Source organism: Microtus oregoni, unplaced genomic scaffold, assembly GCF_018167655.1.
Source record: "Microtus oregoni isolate MIOR12 unplaced genomic scaffold, Mior012 000006F_ref0000085, whole genome shotgun sequence".
Classification (NCBI taxonomy): domain Eukaryota; kingdom Metazoa; phylum Chordata; class Mammalia; order Rodentia; family Cricetidae; genus Microtus; species Microtus oregoni.
The window spans coordinates 53,891,371-53,912,911 of record NW_024543065.1 but is presented as its reverse complement, the minus strand read 5'-3'; the positions used below and the strand labels follow the sequence as shown (position 1 = coordinate 53,912,911).

Below are 21,541 nucleotides of genomic sequence, written 5' to 3'. Positions count from 1 at the left end.
GAAAGATAGTACTGGGCACATGAGCCTCCTCCTTAGTCCTAATCCCTCTCCCAAAGTAAGAGTGACCACTTGGCAAGGAGCAAGCAAGGGGGGTGGGGGAGGCGGTGATAAACCCACAGGCTAGCTATAAAGGAAGACCAGGAATGCCAGGACAAAGGATTGGAGCCCAAAGGGAGGTACCATCATGAAGGATCTGTGAAGAGGGAAGCTTGAGGGGTAGGGGTAGGGGAAGAAGGATGAAGCCTAGGAGACCAACTTCTTTCACGAGGGAAATACCAACTGTGGAACCAGATTCTACCTCGGTATCTAGGCCAGAATGGGAACCTGAAACACAGCAGAGACCTATAATCCAGCCAGATCCTGGGTCAGAAACAACCCTCACAGACCATCTAGGATCAAAGATGCTGCAGGAATTTGGTACCTCACAGAAATCAACTCTCCCGCATGAGCCCACTGCCCAGCATGAAGCTGAATTCCAGCAGAAACCAAGAGTTCCACAAAAATCTGCTCTGCTCCAGAAGATCCTCAGCCCACTAGCCTCCCCTGCACCACAGCAATCACCTCCCAGCCAGAAAGTGCTCTTGGATCAACAGGAAGCCACCTCCCACTGGGGACCAGAGGCAGGAAAAATGTCTACAACTCCACAGGAATCACAACCCAGAAAAGAGCATGTGGGGATGACAGGATCTGGACCAACAGAACCACCTCCAGCTCCACATGAAGTGGAGGCTACATCTACAACCCAGGCTGGACCTGGACCCCCAAAGAAATCCCCTGCCCAAGTTTACTCTCCATCCCAAGAGAGACTTGAACAATCAGATCCTACAACCCAGCAAACACCTGAGGTCCAAGAAACCAAATCCAAACAGGGATCTGTGAGGGAATCCGGTTTTTTAACAAGACTGCATGAACTATCCATACAGCGAACGGCCCAAGAGTGGAAGACATTTTTTGACTGGATTACGGAGTCTGACACAGAGGGACATCTGAGTTCATCTTCACAGTCAAATCTTCCAGAGCCAAAGAGTGGAATGGTGATCCCAAGAATGCCACTATCCTTCAAAGAGAAACCCGACTGTGAGAAGGTGCCCGGATATGGCGGGAAATCACCACATAGGATGAAAGCCAGCCTCCAGCCTCACAAACACTTCTGGGACACAGGTGAGTCTGAACCTGGAAGACTGGAGCTTTCCAGATCCACTTATTCGTGCTAAGAATTTTTTTTTCCAGTCTGGGGTTGTAGCACTCAGGATTCAACACTCCTGTGAAATAAACAGCAGCACCCCCCAGTCTATAGAGAAGGATGCTGAGGCAGAAAAATGAGGATTTGGCACAAGGGCCTGCAGTTTGGAAACAGCAAACACGGGACCAAAAATAGGGTTCCCTTCCTTTACACCAGGCTTTCCCCCTCCCCAAAAAAGATTTGGGTGAAATCAAACTGAGGTAGGAAAGAGCACTAACTAAAGAATCTCGTAAAAGAAACCACCCTCTTACCAGCATTCATTCATATGAGCCAAAAATAAAGAAATAAAATGGTGGCGTACGAGCTGTGGGACAGACATCAAGCTAAGCAACAGCAGCACAACGTGCAGGGTGGGCCTGACCTTTCAGAGTGGTGTAGACAAGCTCAGCATCCGGGGCCCTCACAGCCTCTGCCACCAGGAACACTCGCTCCCCGGCCAGGTGCCTCCACGGCGCTCAGTGCCACGGAATGACTGTTTGATGGCGTACAGAAGCTTGGGAGAGGGGGCTGGATAGGGCTGCCGAACTCTGTGCCAAAGTCAAGGCTGAATGGAAACCGCATGGCAGGTGACTGCCCGCGGCTCCTCTGGAGCGATGACAGGTAAGTACCACAGAGCCCCGGGCCTGAGAGCCGGCAGTGGCGGGCTTTCCCCTCAGAGCCGGCCGTCTCCACAAAGGCCCAAGCTGTTTCTGAGGGCTGAGCAATGCTCGCCCTGCGCTCTGCGTCCCAGGGCGGGGGGAACACTTGCTCCTGCGTTCCGGACGCCTCAGGCCAGCGCTAACCCAGAAGCGGCTGCGGAGAGTGCAGGGAGCCACGAGCCGCACGTGCGAGCCTTGGCCTCCTCGGTTTCCCGCCTTTTCCCGGGCACATGGGCTCCGTCAATTTAGGCTCCTTCCAGTTGGTCGACCCTGTGCCGCAAACCGCTGGGCAGGCGCAGAACGTCCTCTTCCTCCAATCCCCTCCATCGCTTTAAGGGAAAGGGAGAGAAACCTCGAGAAACAGAGCAATACGAACTCGTAGGGGCAGAGAATGTGTGAGAGAGAGGGGAGAAAGTCTGACCGGAAGCAGACGTTTTGCCGACAGACCAAGGCCAGCCTAGGCTCCACCGTGGGTGCCAAGCTAACCTCAGCTCAGGGAGCGGGGCTATGGCGGGGCTTCCCTAACGGCGACCCAGCTCGGCCCCGCCCCCAGTCGGGCCCCGCCCACGCCGTAGGCGGCCCGATGGCCTGGCACGCCCCCTGCCCGCTGGTTCTCGCCTTTCCTGGGGGCAGGTGGGCGGGCCGAGTTCATGGACAGGTGAAGGGGATGGCGAGGCGCGGCTCCTGCACAGGAGACGACCGGGGTGACTGTGGGGGTGATTCTAGCGCCACTCCTCACTACTCCTGCTCTGTGGACACTTTTCGCCGCCTCCGGGGTTGCATTTTGTTGTCTTTGCTGTGGTTGGCTGCGGTTCCTTTAACCTGAGCGGATGGGCGGGCCAAGGCCCTCGGGACCACCCCTTGGAGGCGGGGCCTAGCGAGGAGCAAGCCCAGGATTGGATGGTTTGGGGGCCGGGCGGTGGTGTGTAACGAGGATTGACTTTAGAGGAGGGACTCGACTGCTGGAATTGGGCCCCGCGCCGGGACTGGGAAAGAACTGATGGAGACAGTCGTGGAATCGGGGAGCGTGGGGACCCGGGCCTCCAAGAAGGCCAAAGAAGGGTTGAAGAACCGCAGTCGCAGGAGGTGGCGAAAAGGCAAGGTCAAAGGTGAGCCGGTAGCCGCTCGGAAGAAAGTCCGCAGGTCCTGCGGGGGACGGGGCGGGGAGGGGGGGACTGGGTGGACGGACCCACTTCCACAACGGGGGGTGGGGCGGTCCGTGGACTGACCCACTGCCGTCCTGCGCGGGGGACGGAGACCATCCATTATTCGAACGGGTGATGTGATAGTAGAACGTCCCACCCAGACGTCAGGACTACCGACTGTCCCAGTGCGGTCTTGGGAGAAGTGTCCGCAATGCGGGTCTGTCGGAATAGATAAGGTTCCTGCTCGGGTTAGTTATTCTCAGTGGGACCAAGAGCAACAGTTGCGCTCTTGGTGTTTTCGGCCTGGGAAATGGTTCGAACGTCGATTTTTCATGTCTTCTGCACTCTTAAGAGGATAATGGGGAAGAATTGTAGCCGCTTTTTCGAAAAGAGGAACAAGTATAGGCGTGTGAAAGGTAGGTGGAAGGGGTACCGGTAGCTGGAGAATATCCTCACAGCCCTTCTTCCACTCCCAGCAACACTGGGGCAAAGCTCCTGACCCTCACGACTTCCAAAAGGAGAGCTTTTACCTGGCTTTGCACCTTTATCCCTTCCTCCGGGGGAGAGGGAAGAACTATTGTCTAGCTTCCCTATGCCTAGAAGGGTAGAGAAACATTGGCAGACCAACCAAAGATGTTGCAAGGCTCAGTCAGAGCAGGCAGTAAGTCCTGGTTCGGTTAGGAGTCTTGTCTATTCTGTGGCGCTGCTTATAGCCAAACATAGTGCCTGGTGAATGCCAAGCAAGTGCTCGGCCATGAAGCTCCACCTGCAGTCCATGCATCTTTATCAGTCCAAGCTAGCAGTTCCTATGCAGGCAAAAACAAACAAACAAAACCGACATGGCTCCCCAGCCCCAGTAACCCCAAATTCGTCATTTCCCCTACCTCCCTTGGTAGACAATCAGCTCTAAAGTACATATATTGGCCCAGACAGGTTGGAGCTCAAGCTGGAGCCAGAAGACAGTTTCCTGTCCCACGACAAAGATGCAATTTGGAACCTGTGTCTTAGAGCCCGTTTAACCGAATTGCTATGATCTGTGAAGTAATAAACAGGTTCCTTTCCCTGCTTCTTTTCAGAGCTCCAAGCAGGCATGATGACAGCAGTACCCGACTTTCAGGGCTGTTGGAAGAGTCCAGTACATGCACACAATAGTTGAGAGAGGTGGATGTGGGTATACTGTCCGTCTCTACTAGACATTGAGCTCCCTAACAGTAGGGTTGTGTCTGCCTTGTTTACCTAGAATGCCAGACACATGGACATTCAAATATTTATTAGATTGGTAAGTGAAGGAATGTGAGAAGCGTGACATGGGGCTATTAATAGCCAAGCTGCCCTTAGTGTCCTGTGGAGTCAGAAAGAATCTGCTTGAGTAAGGCTCCTTGCACAGGGCCCAGTCAAGCCTACTCACGAAGGCGCGCAGCTCTGAGAACTGCCTGTCACTTCCTGAGGCCCTTCCTGGTGCCAGGCCTCAGATCTGTGAATCAGATCCCACCCCTGCCCCAAGGTATCCTAACTGGCTAGAGCAGTCTTTGTTATCCATCTGATCTTGCCAGTAACTGGATGAGACTGCTGTCATTATGATCAGTCCATTTCCCAAATGACGACACAAGGGGCACTCAGCCAGCTGGGCTTCCTTGCCTGGCCAGTGAAGGCAGAGAGACACCTTCCACCTTCTCAGGGCAGGGAGTGTGGGCGCTGACAGCTGTATGCCCCAACCTTAATTCTGGATTTAAAAGGCTCTGGTCACAAAGATTTAGTCTCCAGACATTCACTCAACAACTAGGCTTCCTGTGACTAGTAGAACAGACTCGGTAGATCTCGGGACACAGATATTAATAAGACTATTGCTGTGGCCCATACCTCTGATCCCAGTACTTGGGACTCTGAGTCGGGAGGATCACCATTAGTTCAAGGCAAGCCTAGACTATGTAGTGAGTTGCAGGCCAGTCAGGACTTCAGAGTGAGACTCAACCCCTCTCACACCCACCCATTTTAAAAGTCTGCTGTAAACAAGTCAGTGTGATGAATCCAGTAAAAGGGAAATCCTGGAGCTAGGACATAGCTGAGTTACTAGAGTAAAAGGGAAATCCTGGAGCTAGGACATAGCTGAGTTACTAGAGTAAAAGGGAAATCCTGGAGCTAGGACATAGCTGAGTTACTAGAGTGCTTGTCAAGCATGCACAAAGCCACAGGGTCTGTAGGAGACCAGGACCACATCAATTAGGCCTGGTAACGTGCGCATGATTCAGAAGTAGATTGGTGGAGGCGGGAGGATCAGAAAGAAGTTTAAGGTCATCCTTGACTGCATAGTCAGTCTGAGGCCAGCCAGGAATACATGAGAAAATGTATCCTGTCTTCAAAAAGGAAAATGACCACGGGAAGCTTTTTCAAGGAGGTGATTTCAAACTCATGGATGGGCAGTCATTAACTGCTGAACACGGGAGGCAGGGAAAGCAGAGAGCAGCTTGAGCAGAAAACCTTGACTCCAGCCTGGCAGTGGTGGCGAGGAAGGCAGAGGCAGGAGGATCTCTGTGAGTTCAAGGCCAGCCTTGCCTACAGAGCCAGTTCCAGGACAGTAGGATTACACAGAGAAACCCTGCCTCAAAATCAAGACAAGCACACACAAAAACCTTAATGTTGGAAGGAGCAGCACATGACAATGCAGAGACAGCTCCTGGTTGGAGGGAGACAGGCCACAGGAACCTGGGGCAGGCGGATGGGCTATAGGTTGGGTTGGGAGGCCATGTCCAAGATTGAGACTTTATCAAGGCAGGGAAGCGTTGAAGGGCTGGAAGGAAGTGATCAGATTGATGTTTTCAAAAGACTCTCTGGATGCTTTTCAGGAAACAGACTTAAATTGGAGGCACACAGAAAGTGTCACACTCATCCAAGTGAGCATGTTACAGTGCTGGGGGTTGGGGGAGACGGGAGGTGGGCACATGCCAGGTGAGCACGTTACAGTGCTGAGGGTTGGGGGAGGCAGGGGAGGTGGGCACATGCCAGGTGAGCATGTTACAGTGCAGCAGGGGAGGTAGACACATGCCAAGTTCCAAGGTTCCTAAGACATAGGTGGACAGGACTGGGTGATAGCTTAGCTTAGATGGGGATAGAGTAAGGGAAACTGGCAAGATAACTCCTTAAGTCTCTGTGTGAGCAAATAGTGAGTTCTGTTCTCAACACAAATAGACACCATGACTCACCCAAACATGAATATAGATTCCTTTTGTTGTTTTTATTCTTTACCTTTTTTGTTTTAGAGGCAGGGTGTCATATACATCCTAGGCTAGCTTTGAACTCACTACACAGTCCAAGATAACCTTGAACATCAGATCCTCTTATCTCTACCTCCATAGAGCTGGGATTACAAGTATGCACCCCCACACTCAAGGCTGTATGATACGGGGGACCAAATCCAGGTTTTGTACAAGGTAGGCAAGCATTCCACCAACTGAGCTACATCCCCAACATATGGATTTATAAAAACATGAACACACCTCCATACAAACTGAGACTCCAAGACAAAAGCATACACTCACAGGCTAATAAACACGCATAGGTCATGACACTTGCACAAACACACATACCCTTAGACATATCAAAAAACATGAAAGTATATTGCCCTGGTACATCCCCAGGAACCAAAGTCCAAGCCTGATACAGCTGACAAGTGGCTTCTCGGGGCAAAGGGCTGGAGGAGCTGGGAGCATGCTTCAGTGGCAGAACATTGGTCTAGCATGTACAAGTTTGATTCCCAGAACCAAAGGGGAAAAACATCTCCCAGGGCAAAGGGCTGGGGCCTAGTTGTCTAGGTACCCCTTCCCCTACTATCATGCCCCCCTCAGCCCTACCTTTTGCCCCATTCCTGTTATGCTCACCCATGGCCCCATTGGGTATGCCCTTACCCCAGTGCCCTCTGCCTGGGATTCTGTCCCTTCTTCCTGGCCCTAGTCAGCTCAGTCTTCAGGGAGCTACCCTGAGTGAGGCAAAGAGCATGGCCTGAAGTCACAGGGCTTGGGGATCTGGCCCTTCCCTACTGCTTCATCCAAGTCTCTTGTTCTTCCAAAAGTGTTCTTCCAAAAGTATTCCAACCCCACGGCCCCTATGTGTCGAGGTGAGAGGGCAGTCATAGCAGAGGGACTTGTGGCAGATACAATGTACCCAGTGTGGGAGCAGATGAAGCTAGGCTTAGACAGTGGGAAACTGCCCTGGCTAAGAGCTGAACACAACAGACAAGGCCCTGAACTCCGGGTGCCTAGAAGCTCATGGGATGACAACGCAAAGAATATGATTAAGAAGTCATGCACTGTATTAGGGTAGTGACAAGGCTGCAATGAGAAAGAGCCAACACACCATCACAGTGAGTCTGAGGAGTAAGCCCACAGAACAACATATTCATGCACATGCAATGCCTCCTGGGCTGGGAGCACGTGCTTAGCACATGGCAGTACCTGGGTTCCACCCCCAGGAGGAAGTGGGGCAGGAAGCCCAATGAGGTACTGTTCATGAAGCAGTCCACTCACCCTGCTGGGCATACTGGCCCAGCTTCCACATGGGGAAGTCACACTTACCCAGCAACTGACCTGGACCAGTATCTGACTATAACTGCTGCTTAGTTTATCTGGCTCCCGCGGCTCTGGTCCATTTGTCTATCTGTTTGCTAGTCCTTGGAAGGCACAGCTCTCTCCCAAGTTCCCAGCTATTGCCTTTGGCCCTCACTCTTCCCTTCACATATTTGCTTGTGTGTGCTAGGCCTTGGGGCCACCCTCTCCCTTCATCAAGATGACAATCCAGGGACAGACTGAGTACTCACCCACAGCCAGACAAATGTTGCTGAAGCCTCAGGGTCTCTCATTTGCCACAGGCTCTTTCAAAAGCCCCACACCGGTTTTTATTTGTAATTTTGTGTTCTTTCTAAATAGTCACAGTCCACTTTATGAGCTTTGCGCCTCTATAAAAATCTGTGTATATCCCAGAGGAGACAACATGAGAACAAGTGAAGGGGTGATGTACATGCTAGGGCAGAAACGAGCCGTAGGGGGTGAGGGTGGGCTTTAGAGATGGGGAGAACAAGGTAGGTACCACCTCCAGTTGAGGCCTGAGGGTGAGAAAGCTGGCTGGGCAAGGAACATGTGGAAGACCCTGGGAAAGTACCTGAGCCTTGGTTTCCCCATAAGTAACAGGGATCTGACTGTCACAGCACCGCGGGCTGTGGAAGTTAGAAGGTAAACCGAGGATTCCAGAAAGGAATACCACACAGTAGGGCCTGTGCCCCTGGCTAAGTTTGGTATTGCCCTTAATCGGCTTTTGTCCTCCCAGGAAGGAGAAGCAGGACTGGCCACCTTTTTTTTCCTAACAGCTGGGGACATCTGTGCCAGGGCCAGTCTAGGGGGTGGGAACTGACATCACTGAGCCTTTGGCTCCCTGAATCCACTTGGGGAAGAGGGAGGGCAGCTTGGCTGGGTGAGAGGGGACAGTGTGTTCAGGGCCAGGACAAAGGCTGGGACTCCTGGGTTCTAGGGGAGAAGACTGGGACTGGATGAGGAAGGAGAGGCTAGGGGGCTAGGCCTGACTCAGCAAGGAGGAGCTAGGGCATGAGCTCCTGGGTCTAAGCAAGGAAGGGCTAGGTGGGGGAGGACTTCAAGGTTCTAAGGAAGACGACCCTGGTAGGAGGACTCTCCTTGAGCTGGCGTAGCAAGCAGATAGGAGGGGTTAGGAGTTGGATTCTGAACTCTGTTTACAACATGTGGTTCTCACTATCCATTCTGGATGGGAAGTGAATCAAATAGCCACACCCTGACCAATCTAGTCCCTCCCCCCAGTTTATCGCCCCAGGCTGCTACTGGCACTAGCCACAGACCTGCTGTGCCAGCTTGGGGAGCTCCAGTCCGAAGAGGCCAGGGAGGGGTGAGTGCAGGGCCAGCTGAGAGACAGAAATGGCTGCTGCCACCAGAAGCCAAGGTCTGAAAGGGAAAGGAGACACTGTCTTCTAGGGAAACAAGGGGTTGCAAACCCAGGAGCCAGACAGGGCCCTAGGCTTCTGGAGGGAAAGAATTGCTTGGGAAGGTTATAATGTCCCCTGCTAAACAGTCAAGGGCAACTTATCCAAGATATGCTAAATAACAGGGATGCCTAAGGAGAACATGGGTTCCTGAGGAAGATCACAGAGGACCCTGAATGTGGGAAGCAGAGCGAAGCATGGAGCTGGGTTTGAGGGACAGACAGAAGTTGAGATTTGAGAGTCCTAGGAGGAGTGCTATGTATGTAAAAACTCTGAACCTAGAAATCGGAACTCTGTCATTATCTGTACAACCTCCAGCTTCTTGCAGAGTCTCAACTTCTCCTCCTATAAAAGAGGGCTGACAGTAATAGAGATATGAACCAAGACACTCTGGGTCTTTGGGAATCAAACTTTAGCATGGGCTTGGCTAGTGATCAGTGTTGGCTATTTGAACTGCTGTTTCAGGCAGGAGAGTGGAGCAATGTAGTCTAAGGCAGTTGGGCAAGGCTGAAAGCCAGGCGACCATCAAAAGAAGGGATGCTGAGTTTAGGAATCCACAGAGAAACAAGGAGCTGGAGTTTGGAGGGGATTCTGCAGGAAGGCTGGAGGGCGGCAGAAACGCTGAAATTACAGATGGGGCTCAGAAGGAGGGCTAGGTGTGGCCAGAAGTCCTAGGAGATGGTAATGGCCAGACTGGGGGATTAATGTTTCCTACCACTGTTAGAAGGGAAGGGCTTGTGGGCAACAGCAGGAGACTGAGAAGGAAACTTGGGATGGGACTTGAACACATGGGTCTTGAGGAAAGGAACTGTTGGGCATCCAGATTTCCCAGAACAAGGACAAGTCCAAAGAGAGTAAACAGAGATAAAGTTCACCCTTGAATACCTGGAAGGAAGAAGGAAGAGGGTGGGCCAGCTTCTGGGCTAGAGAGCAGCACTGGTGATCCAGGCCCTTTGGGGCTCAGGAGAGTGGACTCCTAGATCCAGGATGGAGGAGATAGAAAAGGGACCTGCTCCATATGAAGGGAAAGTCTGAGAGCTCCAACTCCCAGCTGCCAGGCAGGAAGAGGATGAAGCCCCAGGCTTCCAGAAGACAAGGGGATAAAAATCCTAGGTGTGGGAGAGAAGATAATGGAAGGCCCCTAAATCTCCAGGAGGTTTGGGATAGACTCCTAAATCTCAGGAAGGAGGGGCTACTGTTTGGCACTCCTGGATCTAAGCAAAGATGGTCCTAGGTTTGAATACTTGGGCCTGAGGGAAGAAAGTTAGGGCCTGGAGTCCTGGGCCTGAGAGAGCGAGGGTAACAGCAGACATTCCCGTCTTCCCACAGCCTCAGCGTTCTCACACAGCATGGATCTGCGCACAATGACACAGTCGCTGGTGACACTCGCAGAGGACAACATGGCCTTCTTCTCAAGCCAGGGCCCCGGAGAGACGGCTCGGCGGCTGTCCAGTGTCTTTGCAGGTGTTCGAGAACAGGCCCTGGGGCTGGAGCCAACCCTAGGCCAGCTGCTGGGTGTGGCACACCATTTTGACCTGGACACAGAGACACCAGCTAATGGATACCGAAGCTTGGTGCACACAGCTCGTTGCTGCCTAGCACACCTACTACACAAATCCCGCTATGTGGCCTCCAACCGCCGAAGTATCTTTTTCCGTGCCAGCCACAACCTAGCAGAAATGGAGGCCTACCTGGCTGCTCTTACCCAGCTCCGTGCCCTGTCCTACTATGCCCAGCGCCTGCTAGCTATCAACCGACCAGGGGTGCTCTTCTTTGAGGGTGATGAAGGACTCACTGCTGACTTCCTGCAAGAGTATGTCACGCTGCATAAAGGCTGTTTCTATGGCCGCTGCCTGGGCTTCCAGGTGAGTCCCTTGCCCCATGTCATTCCGAATTCACAGTGAAGGCAGTGGTGGCTGGAAACTGTCCTTGAAGTAGAGTCACAGTGATGAGAATTGCTGGATTCGGGGATCAGGCCACAGATTGGCAGGGAGAGTTGGCAGGAGCTCGTAGCTGGACTCTGGAGGTCTCCAGCTCATGGACCACGACTAGATGCCCCATGTATCAAAAACCTCTTCATCAGCTGGACCTGGTAACTCAGGCCTGTTACATTCCAGGTACTCAGGAAGCTGAGGCAGGAGGATTGTAAGCCCAAGGCCTAGCTGAACTTACAGAGTGAGATGAAAGCCAACCTTGATAACTTAGGGAGACCCTATCTCAAAAGTAACAGGAAGGCTGGGGCTGCAGTTTGGTAGTAGAATACTTGTCAGACACACACGAGGCTGGGGCTGCAGTTTGATAGTAGAACACTTGTCAGGCACACACGAGGCTGGGGCTGCAGTTTGGTGGTAGAACACTTGTCAGACACACACGAGGTCAGAGCTTCAACCCAGCAAAATGGAGGGTTTCATTTGCTCTTTTTCCTTCAAGTATTACAGATTGAACTTAGAGCCTCGCGTGTTAGGCCAGCATGCCGTTGAACTGTATCCCTAGCCCCATCACTCTCCTGTAGCCCTTGAAGTTCATTTGAGTCTGTGACCCCTAGGAGGGTAATCATTATTGATCTCAGAGGTCCATTCTGTATGACTGCACCCCCTGCCATGTGCACTGGGATTCTGGACCTGATAGAAGAAGGCGGCAGCCCACAGATGCCAGATTGGCGCCTATAAAACCACATGAGTTCTAGTCAGCCTTCAGGACAGGAGCAACACACCCATCAGAGGTGGTGACAAGGAGGACCTGGTTGTGGTTCAGCTCTTCCCTGACCCTAGCCAAGGGCCTTCTTCTGCCTTTTGCCCATCCCAAATCACCTCAGAGAGATGCAGCCTATCACCACATGGAAAGTGAGGCAGTCCAATACCCTCAAGAGGCTGAGGCAGGAGAATTATTTAGAGATAGAGGCTAGCCTGAGCTACATCATATGTTCTAGGCAAGCCAAGGCTACGTAGAGAAAGGCCCTGTCTCACAAACAAACAAGTAAATGATTTGGGGACTAGAAAACTGGGGAACACAGAAAACTAAAATTGGAACAGAAGCCCAAATTGGCCCTGTCCTGGGGTCATGCTAGCTCCAGGCAGCCCCCACCATCTGTATCAAAGAACCTCAGCCTTTACTCCAGGAGCCGTGTGACGCTTCAGTCCTCACTGCCCTCTTGGGGCCTCCTCTCACTTCCCTGAGAGATGAGTCCACCATTCTTTCGGCTTCCCTGTCCCTGTCTACTATTCCAGGCTTCCTGGTTCTGAGCAACCCAACAGAATTATTCCTAGGACTCTTCCTCTCTCACCAAACCAAACCCACAAATACCAATCTGGCCAGCCGAGGCAGCCATCTCCCTGTCTTCATGCCCTGGCATTCACACTGGAAAGAAAGAAATTCCAAGCTGCCTGAATCAGTGTCCCAGCTACAAAGGCCAGGAGCTCCTGTGCTCTTTGGCCTACTGGGTCCCTGGCCAGGAGCATGGCTGGGGCACCTGCCAGCTTCTGAGGACCTAGGACACAAGACTGCATCACCCTCTAAAATGTCAGCTTCCAGGAAGGCAGAGGTCCAAGATGTCAGATGCTGCTGAGTCCCTGCTCCTCCCAAAAGCCCAGCATGCTGTGCGATAGTTTTCCCGAGTAAATGGGGACTCAGCTAACTCTTTGCCTTGGCCTCCTATGGCTGAGTGAGCTCTCCTGCTCTCACTGACTTCTTATCTGTTCCCTCTCTGCCACCTGCCGTGTGTCTCCCCCAGTCTTCCCTGACAGCCATCTATCCCTTGTCTAGGCCTCAGCTGATCTCCCCAGGTTCCCTCTACCTGTCTTGGATCATTTTCCCATTTCTGGATTTCAGTTGCCCCATGCCCAGTCCCAACTGTCTGCCTCACCCCTCTCTTCTTTTTGACTTCAGGAAGTTCCCATGTGCTCTTACTCCCCAGTTCACAGCCCTCCAAATGCTCAGAATGAAACCCAGTCCCTCAGCCTGGGCCCTAAAAGAGCCTTCTTGGCCTCTAGGAGCTCCCTTGCTCTTGTTCCCTGGCTCGCTCTGCTCCAGGCACAGCACTGTGCTCTCTGTTCCCTGCTCCCCTTTGGTATGCCTCCTTTCCCTTGCTCTTGTTCCCTGGCTCGCTCTGCTCCAGGCACAGCACTGTGCTCTGTTCCCTGCTCCCCTTCAGTATGCCTCCTTTCCCTTGCCGCCCATGTGCAGCATTGCATCGTTAGCTTCCTGAGAACAGCCCTCGCCTCATCCAGACCCTACTCGCAGCCCTGCCCAAGTAGCCTGGCCCATGGTCATCACTGCAGCCCATCCACAGCACCTTTCTCCATATCATTAGTTCGTTTAGACATTACCCTGCACATGTTTTTATTTCTTCATCATCTCCTTTCCCTTTGAGGACGCCAGGTTCATGAAAGGGCCCAGGGTGATGCCCACAGCACACCGTACGAGCTCATTAAAAGCTGACTAAATGTATGTGCCTACTCCTCTCTCTGTCCCATCTTGTGTCCCGTCCTCATCCATCTCCTGGGTGGTTGGCTGACAGAGGCATCCCTTCACAGTTCACGCCTGCCATCCGGCCGTTCCTGCAGACCCTCTCCATCGGACTGGTGTCCTTCGGGGAACACTACAAACGCAACGAGACAGGCCTCAGTGAGTGGTGGCTGAGCCCTATCCACATCCTCTCCTGTCCCCCTTTCCTAACCCAAACCAGCAGCCTGATCTCTGCCAGGACTCCTTGACACCCTTCCTGACCCCCAGGTGTGACTGCCAGTTCCCTCTTCACCGGTGGCCGATTCGCCATAGACCCAGAATTGCGTGGGGCTGAGTTTGAACGGATCATTCAGAACCTGGACGTCCACTTCTGGAAAGCCTTCTGGAACATCACTGAGATCGAGGTGTTGTCGGTGAGCTCGGGGGCAAGGGAGAGCTCCCCAGCATGCTCACAGATGGAGATTCTGAGTCCCAGACATCCAGCAATGCCACAACCAGTCACTACAGGGCCACTGCCCAAGGATAGCGCATATGGGGAAAGACTGGGTTGGGAAGAAGAATGTGGTATGTGCCCCTGCTACCCCCTTAACCCTTCCTTAGCATCCCTTCTGTTTCCTCCCCAGTCCCTGGCTAACATGGCATCAACCACTGTGAGGGTAAGCCGCCTGCTCAGCCTACCACCCGAGGCCTTTGAGATGCCACTAACCTCTGACCCCAAGCTCACAGTTACCATCTCACCTCCCTTGGCACACACAGGCCCAGGGCCTGTGCTAGCCAGACTCATCTCCTATGATCTGCGTGAAGGACAGGTAAGCCCCAGAGAATGGCAGCGCCAGCCCAGCACCCTGAAGCCCCAAGCCTACCCCCAGAGGGGACAGGGTCCTGACAGACCACCCTCTGTCCTCACCACCAGGACAGCAAGGCGCTCAACAGCCTGGTGAAATCTGAGGGCCCACGCCTGGAACTGCGCCCACGACCCCAGCAGGCACCCCGCTCACGGGCCCTAGTAATCCACATCCATGGTGGCGGCTTTGTGGCACAGACCTCCAAGTCACATGAGCCCTACCTCAAGACCTGGGCCCAGGAGCTAGGAGTTCCCATCATCTCCATCGACTACTCCCTGGCCCCTGAGGCCCCCTTCCCTAGAGCGCTGGAGGAGTGTTTTTTTGCCTACTGCTGGGCTGTCAAGCACTGTGACCTGCTCGGTGAGACCCAGGTCCCTACTTTCACAGATCCACCACCACCACTACTGTCCTTGCCCTGGCCTGGCCTGCAAAGGCACTAAGTCCCTAGGTTCTCAAGCCCCAGCCTCACCTCTCCCCAGCCTACCTTCTCTCTTCTGCCTCTTTCCTGCTGTGGGATAACCCCATTGCTGCCCATCTTCCATCTTGGCCATGTCATCTCTGCCTCCTGCTTCCTTATTCTAGCCTTCACTTCTGGTCTGTCCTCTCCCTTCTCTCCTTTCCTCCCCAGCTGCCCACCTCCTGATCTCCTGCACTGGCAGCCTGCTGGCTCGCATGCCCACCTATTTCCAGGTCCTCACACCTCCCTTTTGGATGCCAACATCTCAGGAAGACACCAAGGCACAGAGCAGGGCAGGGCTGCACCCAGCCTGAAACCTGACCTTCCGTTTCCCAACTTCTGATGTCCCTATCGTGGGAAAACTACTCTGAGCTCCCCTTTCCCACTACCTGCCCTTGCTGCTGCCCCCCAGACTCTCCAGCCCAGCCCTTTGTCTCTGTCCTCTGACCACTGGACTAATACATGGGGTCCAAATCCATGCCTCTTCTTGTCAGTAACTGAACAGTGTTCTGCTTGATATTAATAATTGCTTACCCCCACCTGAGAGCCCAGTTCTCCTAGGTCTTGCCAGGCTATGACTGGACTCTTCTTCCCACAACTAGGGTCAACAGGAGAGCGGATATGCCTTGCAGGGGATAGTGCAGGCGGGAACCTCTGCATCACTGTGTCCCTTCGAGCAGCAGCCTACGGAGTGAGGGTGCCAGATGGCATCATGGCAGCCTACCCAGTCACCACCCTGCAGCCCTCTATCTCTCCCTCTCGTCTTCTGAGCCTCATGGACCCACTTCTACCATTGAGTGTACTCTCTAAGTGTGTCAGTGCCTATTCAGGTAAGGCCCATGCCCTCAGCATGGCAGTTGGGTGCCTGAATGCCTTAGAAACCCCAAGTTATGGGTGTTAGAACTGCACCTAAAGAGAGGCCAACTCAGCCTCCCACATGCGTTCTTCAGGGACAGAGACAGAGGACCACTCTGACTCAGACCAGAAGGCACTGGGCGTGATGGGGCTGGTACAGAGAGACACATCCCTATTCTTCAGAGACCTCCGCCTGGGTGCCTCCTCGTGGCTCAACTCCTTCCTGGAGCTAAGCGGACGCAAGCCCCAAAAGACCTCAGCTCCCACAGCAGGTGAGTTGGAACTTGTTCAAAGGCACTTAACCAGGACAGCCTAGACAGACACCTTGACATAGCATAAGCCCCTGGACACATGAGGCTACAGATGCCTTTCCCGGCTGACGATATCCTTGGCCCTACAAGCCAAGCCCTCCATTTTCCCCCAGTAGATGCCGTCCTGGAAATTCCAAGACTTACTGGGATCTCACAATTCCAAAGGGGGGGGAGACCTCTGTCACGGCCAGATTTAGTGGTGCACACCTTTAATCCCAGCACTTGGGAAGCAGAAACAAGATCTCTGTGAGTTTGAGACCAGCCTGGTTTACATAGCAAGTTCCCATTCTAGGCTAGACAAATCCATAGAGGGATATCCTGACTCAACAGCAACAATAAAATCAGTCCTCAGGGCACTGTGGAAATGGTTCAGGAGGTGTGCAGTATGAAAACCTGAGTTTGGATCCCCAAAACCCATATAATAGGCAGGTGTGGTGGTACACACCATAACCTCAGCACCAGGTGGACAGAATCAGGTGAATCCCTGGGACTTGCTGGAATGCAAGTCTGGGCAAAAGCAGTGAGCTCTGGGGTCACTGAAAGACCCTGACTCAAAAAACAAGGTGGGGACTGGTGACATGGCTAAATGTCTGCGGCCAAGCCTGACCTGAGGTCAGTCCCCAGGATTCACATAATGGAAAGAAAGCAAGGACCTGTTCCTGTAAGTCCTCCTTTTACCGCCACACACGCACACCCACACACAAACAAAAATGTAATAAAAGTTAAAGACAAACCCAAGGTGGGTGGTACATGAACAACACCTGGCACACTCGCACACACACAAAGGAGATTATGTAGTTCACGTGTGTTTTACTTTAAGGTTCTAACTTTAGAATCTTCAGATAAATGCAGACACAGACACACAAGTTAAAAGGGAACTGAATTTGCGACAAGGGACCATTGAGCCCTGGAGGTGAGGTTCTCTGTAGGAGAAAGGTCCCCAAAAGATGACCCTGGATGACACCTACCCAGCTTCTTACTCCGTCTTCACTGACTGCTGAGTTTGTGTACAGATATCAGCATCTATAACCCTTAGTTTATCCTCTGTGAGATGGATATGCGTGCCTGCCTTGTTGGGTCATAGTGAGGACTACTACACCCATTGTGTCAAATGCCAGCACAGTGCCTGGCACAGAAGTACTCTCAGAAGGCACTGGAGTCCTGTGTCCTATACCTCCAATGTTGTCCCAGTGACTCTAGGTCACCCAGAACCTAAGTAATTATCTTACATTGGTCTGCACTTTGCCCTCATAGATTGATAAAGGCAAGTTGTAGAAACTGAAAGGTAGGACCATGAATGAGTAATACCGCACCCCTGAGGCAGAAGGATTCTATTTTGGTCAAGCTGGAGCTACAGAGTAGCCCTAAAACAGTGAAGAGCCAATTAAATTGACAGACTGGAGGCCCAGTGCCTCCAGCATATCCATGCCATGTGGGCTAGACATACACATCATCGGGGCACTCACTTGCCTGTCCGCTCAGTGGACAGGAATAAAACGGAGACAATGAAGGACATTTTGGAGAGCAGATTCGTGTGGCTATAAATGCAAGCTCTCTGGGAGAGTAACACACCCCACAGACTGTAGCTGCCTGTGAGCAGAAGTCCCTGTCCAGCTGTGTGAGCTCATGCATACCCCTTGGTCAAGTGGTCATGAAAGGCTGGCTGAGCCTCCTCCTGGAGAGCTCAGAGGTAGCTACAGTGGGGCTGCTTGGCAGTCATGTAAATACCAGCTCTGCAGTGTAGCAGCTGCCTAGAAGCCACCTGTGAGGGGCTGGAAGCTGGCATGTGTAAGACTGTGGACTCTATCTCCAACAGCGCAAACACAAAAAAATTCTGATACATCATAATCCCTCCAGAGGAAATGACAGTTAATCCTGTCTATCCCTCTGAGTTCTTAGATTCTTACAACTTATGAGCTAAGGACTATATATCATTGATACAGAGGGAAAGATGGACGCTCCCAGCAGTCAACTGATTTGCACTTCCCAATCTTTATTCATGCACAACCTGCCCTACAATATAGCCCCACCTCCCAGACGACCAGCCATCCAAATGCAATCCTGGACACAGAAACATTCCAACCCAACCCAACCCTTGGGTCTGGGAAAGGGGTTATGTCCTGGACCTCCCTGGATAGTGACCTACTGTGCTGCCATCTGCACACCCTGCTCACAGCCAGGCTTATCTTCTGGCCTAAGGCAACCTGTTTTTGCCCTTCCTATAGAGGCTGTGCGTCCCCAGGAGTCAATGCGCAGGAGTGTGTCTGAGGCAGCTCTGGCCCAGCCAGAGGGCTTGCTGAACACTGATAGCCTGAAAACTCTAACGATAACGGACTTGAGCTTTAAGGGCAATTTAGAGACGTCAGACACCCCCGAGATGTCACTGTCAATGGAGACACTTGGCCCCTCCACACCCTCCGATGTCAACTTTTTTCTGCGACCTGAGAATTCCCAGGAAGAGGCTGAAGCCAAAGATGATATGGGCACCATGGACAGAGGCCCCCGCGTGCGCGCTGCGTTCCCTGAGGGTTTCCGCCCCAGACGCTCAAGCCAGGGTATCCTCCGCATGCCCCTCTACTCGTCACCCATCGTCAAGAACCCCTTCATGTCTCCTCTGCTGGCCCCTGACAGCATGCTGAAGACCCTGCCTCCTGTGCACATGGTGGTGAGAGCACGGAGGGGGGGCGGGGGTGCTGCTGGAGGACGGTGGGTTGGGGCATGGGCGCCCTGGGAAAACAGCTGCAAGTGCCGCGTAGCTAGTTAGCCAGGCCAGGTAGTCTGCTGTCTTGCACTGTTATTGGGCAGAAGGCTTGGGCGGGTGGAAACAATAGGGGCAGATCTGGGTAAAGATTCAGTTAACCTCATTTCTTCTTCTTTCCCACGCCTCCACCTGGTCCTTCCGCCCACTCTCTCCCCGACTCCTCCTTTTCTCCGTCTCTGTCCACCTCTACATCCGTGTCCACGTGCTTTCCCCTCCCTCCTACCCTGACCCCCACTCTCTCCAGGCGTGCGCTTTGGACCCCATGCTGGACGACTCTGTCATGTTCGCGCGGCGACTGCGCGATCTGGGCCAGCCCGTGACGCTGAATGTGGTAGAGGACCTGCCGCATGGCTTCCTGAGCCTCGCGGCGCTGTGCCGCGAGACCCGGCAGGCCGCGGAGCTGTGCGTACAGCGCATACGGCTCGTCCTCACCCCGCCATCCACACCGCTGATCTGAGCCGGAGCTGGGGACGGCGGGGGGCGGCACTAAAAGACCTCTTGCTCCTATCTGTGCGGGCCTCCGTGATGAGTGCACTCCGGGACCGGCTCTAGGTTCATCCGGCCCCTCGGTCGGACTGGGCGGGAAGGGGTGGGCTGTGCCTTATAATTTGGGACCGTGAGTGGGGCGGGGCAGGAATCGAAAGCAGAGCCTGGGGGAGGGGGATACACACAAACCTGTCACCGAGACAGCTGGACCTTCAATTCACTCCACCACTGCCTTCTACTGCTGCTGTGACCGGCCACGGCTAGTCGGTTTTGTCTTTTGTAAATAAAAGTTATTTAATTAGTTAGGCAAATTTTTAAAAAAGGGAAATGTGTTTGGCCAACAGGTGGCAGCACTGGGTTCAAGCAGCTGAGAAAGGGGAAACTAGAATATGTGGAACCCTACTCTAACTTTGCTCACAACCAAAACCACCTAAGATGCCTGGGATCATCCTTAAAGCCTCGGAGGCCTAGCCCCTGGTAGGCTCTGGGTATAGCGAGACAATTTAAACGCAAGGCTTGCCCCTGGGGCTACTGATCCAAGGTTCAGAGAGTCTGTGCAGTGGTGGTTAGCAGTTTCACAGAAGAGATGGCCTTGGCCTTAAGAGAGCACAGGGTTGGAGAGCTGGCTCAGCGGTTAAGAGCACTAAATGCTCTTCCAAAGGACCCACGTTCAATTCATGGCACCCATATGGGAGTTCATAAATGTAATCCAATCCCAGAACCTCCAAAGGCACCAGGTATGAATATGGTACACAGACATCATGCAGAAAATAAATAAATAAACCATGTAATAAAAATAAAGGAACACAAACTTGCTAGGCAGAGAACCATGACAGTAAGTAGTGACCAAGGCTTCTTCCATACCAGAACACCTTACATAAGCGGGGGACTGGTCTGAGGGGCCTGAATTGTAATCTGAGCTACAGATGTAGTAGCAGCTAGATCCTCATGAGGGTCAGAACACTGAAGAGCATGCTAAGGCATTGGGGATGGACTGGAACCCTGGAGGCAAAGGAGAGGCTTGAGGACAAGCTAAGCAGGGTTTGGGCTGGCACAGAAGCCATGAGGGTAGGGAGCATCCCAGAGCCAGCAGTGAGGTTGCAAAAAGCAAAACTGTTAAGGTAGGGATTGGATTATAACAGCAAAGATGCAAGCATGACATGAGGTCTTAGCCATGAAGCAAGGGGACAATGAGGCAAGCCTGCTGCCCGGGAGGAGGCTCAAATGCCTGTGAAGAGACTGAGGTGGGGGATGCTCAAGGATCATCCCATGAGACACTTTAGGGAAACATCCGGGAGACTGAAGAAGGGTATGGGGGCTCACTTAGCTGGAACCAAAAAACTAGGATCACTCTAGAATAGGCAAAATGGGATTGAAGGAGGGCCAGGACAGACAGAACCCTTAAACTCATGGCCCACAATAAAGGGTCATGAGAGGCCCTGTTGGAATGGTGTGAGGATTAGCTGGAAAGGAAGTGAGGCAGGAGAGAGGAGGCTGGTAGGAAGTTTCCAATAGGAGGGAGTGGTCCGTGACAGATTGCAATGCTATCCTGGGGCCTCCCCCATGAACGAGTATGTGATGTCGCAGACTTTGTCCGGAGTCATGGGAGGTTGGCACCCAAATGTGGTGGGTTGAGGAGGTAGAGGAAGATAAGGGACTGAGTCAGCAAGCACCACACGCCTGCAGACGTTAAAGGGATGGGCTAGTGATTGACAGGATCTTGATGGGGTGGGAAGCAGAAAAGATGGAACGAGTTTTAATCATGTCAGAAAGGGAGAGACAGATTTAAGTACAATTGGCTTCTTAAAGGAGAGGGTAGCAGGGGACCCCCTACCTCAGGGGCCCTATTTGCCCAGATAACTTCTGAATCAAAACCTGACGTGGGGCCAGTCAGTGGCAGCACACTCCTTTAATCCCAGCAGTTGGGAGGTAGAGTCAAGTAGATCTCTGTGAGTTCGAGACCAGCCTGTCCTAAAGAACAAGTTCCAGGGGCTGGTGAGATGGCTCAGCGGTTAAGAGCATTGCCTGCTCTTCCAAAGGTCCTGAGTTCAATTCCCAGCAACCACATGGTGGCTCACAACCATCTGTAATGAGGTCTGGTGCCCTCTTCTGGCTAACTGTATACATAACTAATAAATAAATTAAAAAAAAAAAAAAAAAAAAAAAAAAAAAAAGAACAAGTTCCAGGATAGCCAGGGCTACACAGAGAAACCCTGTCTCAGAAAAAAAAACAAAAACCTGGCGTGGAAAGCCAGGTATGGTGGCTCATACCTGGAGCCTCGGTGCGTGGGAGCTGAAGCAGGACTACCAACCGTTTGAGGCCTCTCTGGGCTACAAT

The 21,541-nt window shown here is 52.8% G+C and overlaps 1 protein-coding gene and 1 long non-coding RNA gene across 7 annotated transcripts in view; one reads left to right on the top strand and one right to left on the bottom strand.

Moving 5' to 3' along the window:
• The window catches only part of LOC121450131, a 94,171-nt gene extending 91,853 nt beyond the window's left edge, over positions 1-2,318 (bottom strand). The window contains exon 1 of the long non-coding RNA XR_005974552.1: positions 1,605-2,318. This is a non-coding gene — a long non-coding RNA (uncharacterized LOC121450131). The remainder of the gene's footprint in view (positions 1-1,604) is intronic.
• Lipe (lipase E, hormone sensitive type) lies at positions 237-20,815 on the top strand. 6 transcript variants are annotated; one of them, XM_041654844.1, is made up of 10 exons: positions 237-1,161; positions 10,354-10,889; positions 13,557-13,647; positions 13,756-13,901; positions 14,112-14,297; positions 14,402-14,693; positions 15,393-15,620; positions 15,741-15,917; positions 18,182-18,621; positions 18,962-20,815. In XM_041654844.1, the coding sequence occupies exons 1-10, from the start codon at positions 237-239 to the stop codon at positions 19,172-19,174; spliced, it is 3,234 nt and encodes a 1,077-aa protein (XP_041510778.1). In that variant the 3' UTR covers positions 19,175-20,815. The 6 variants fall into 6 exon arrangements, with proteins under 6 accessions (XP_041510778.1, XP_041510779.1, XP_041510781.1 ...); XM_041654845.1 differs by lacking the exon at positions 237-1,161 and adding an exon at positions 2,519-2,990 and having other exon boundaries at positions 18,962-20,807; XM_041654847.1 differs by lacking the exon at positions 237-1,161 and adding an exon at positions 3,162-3,442 and having other exon boundaries at positions 18,962-20,807.
• The last annotated feature ends 726 nt before the right edge of the window (positions 20,816-21,541 follow it).

What these genes read in the sequence shown, in the direction of transcription:
- Lipe (XM_041654844.1), top strand. Translation starts at nt 237, where the DNA reads ATGAAGCCTAGGAGACCAACTTCTTTCACGAGGGAAATACCAACTGTG. An exon ending in CTGAGATCGAGGTGTTGTCG is followed by an intron (nt 13,902 to 14,111) that starts GTGAGCTCGGGG and finishes TTTCCTCCCCAG; the next exon opens with TCCCTGGCTAACATGGCATC. An exon ending in GTGTGTCAGTGCCTATTCAG is followed by an intron (nt 15,621 to 15,740) that starts GTAAGGCCCATG and finishes TGCGTTCTTCAG; the next exon opens with GGACAGAGACAGAGGACCAC.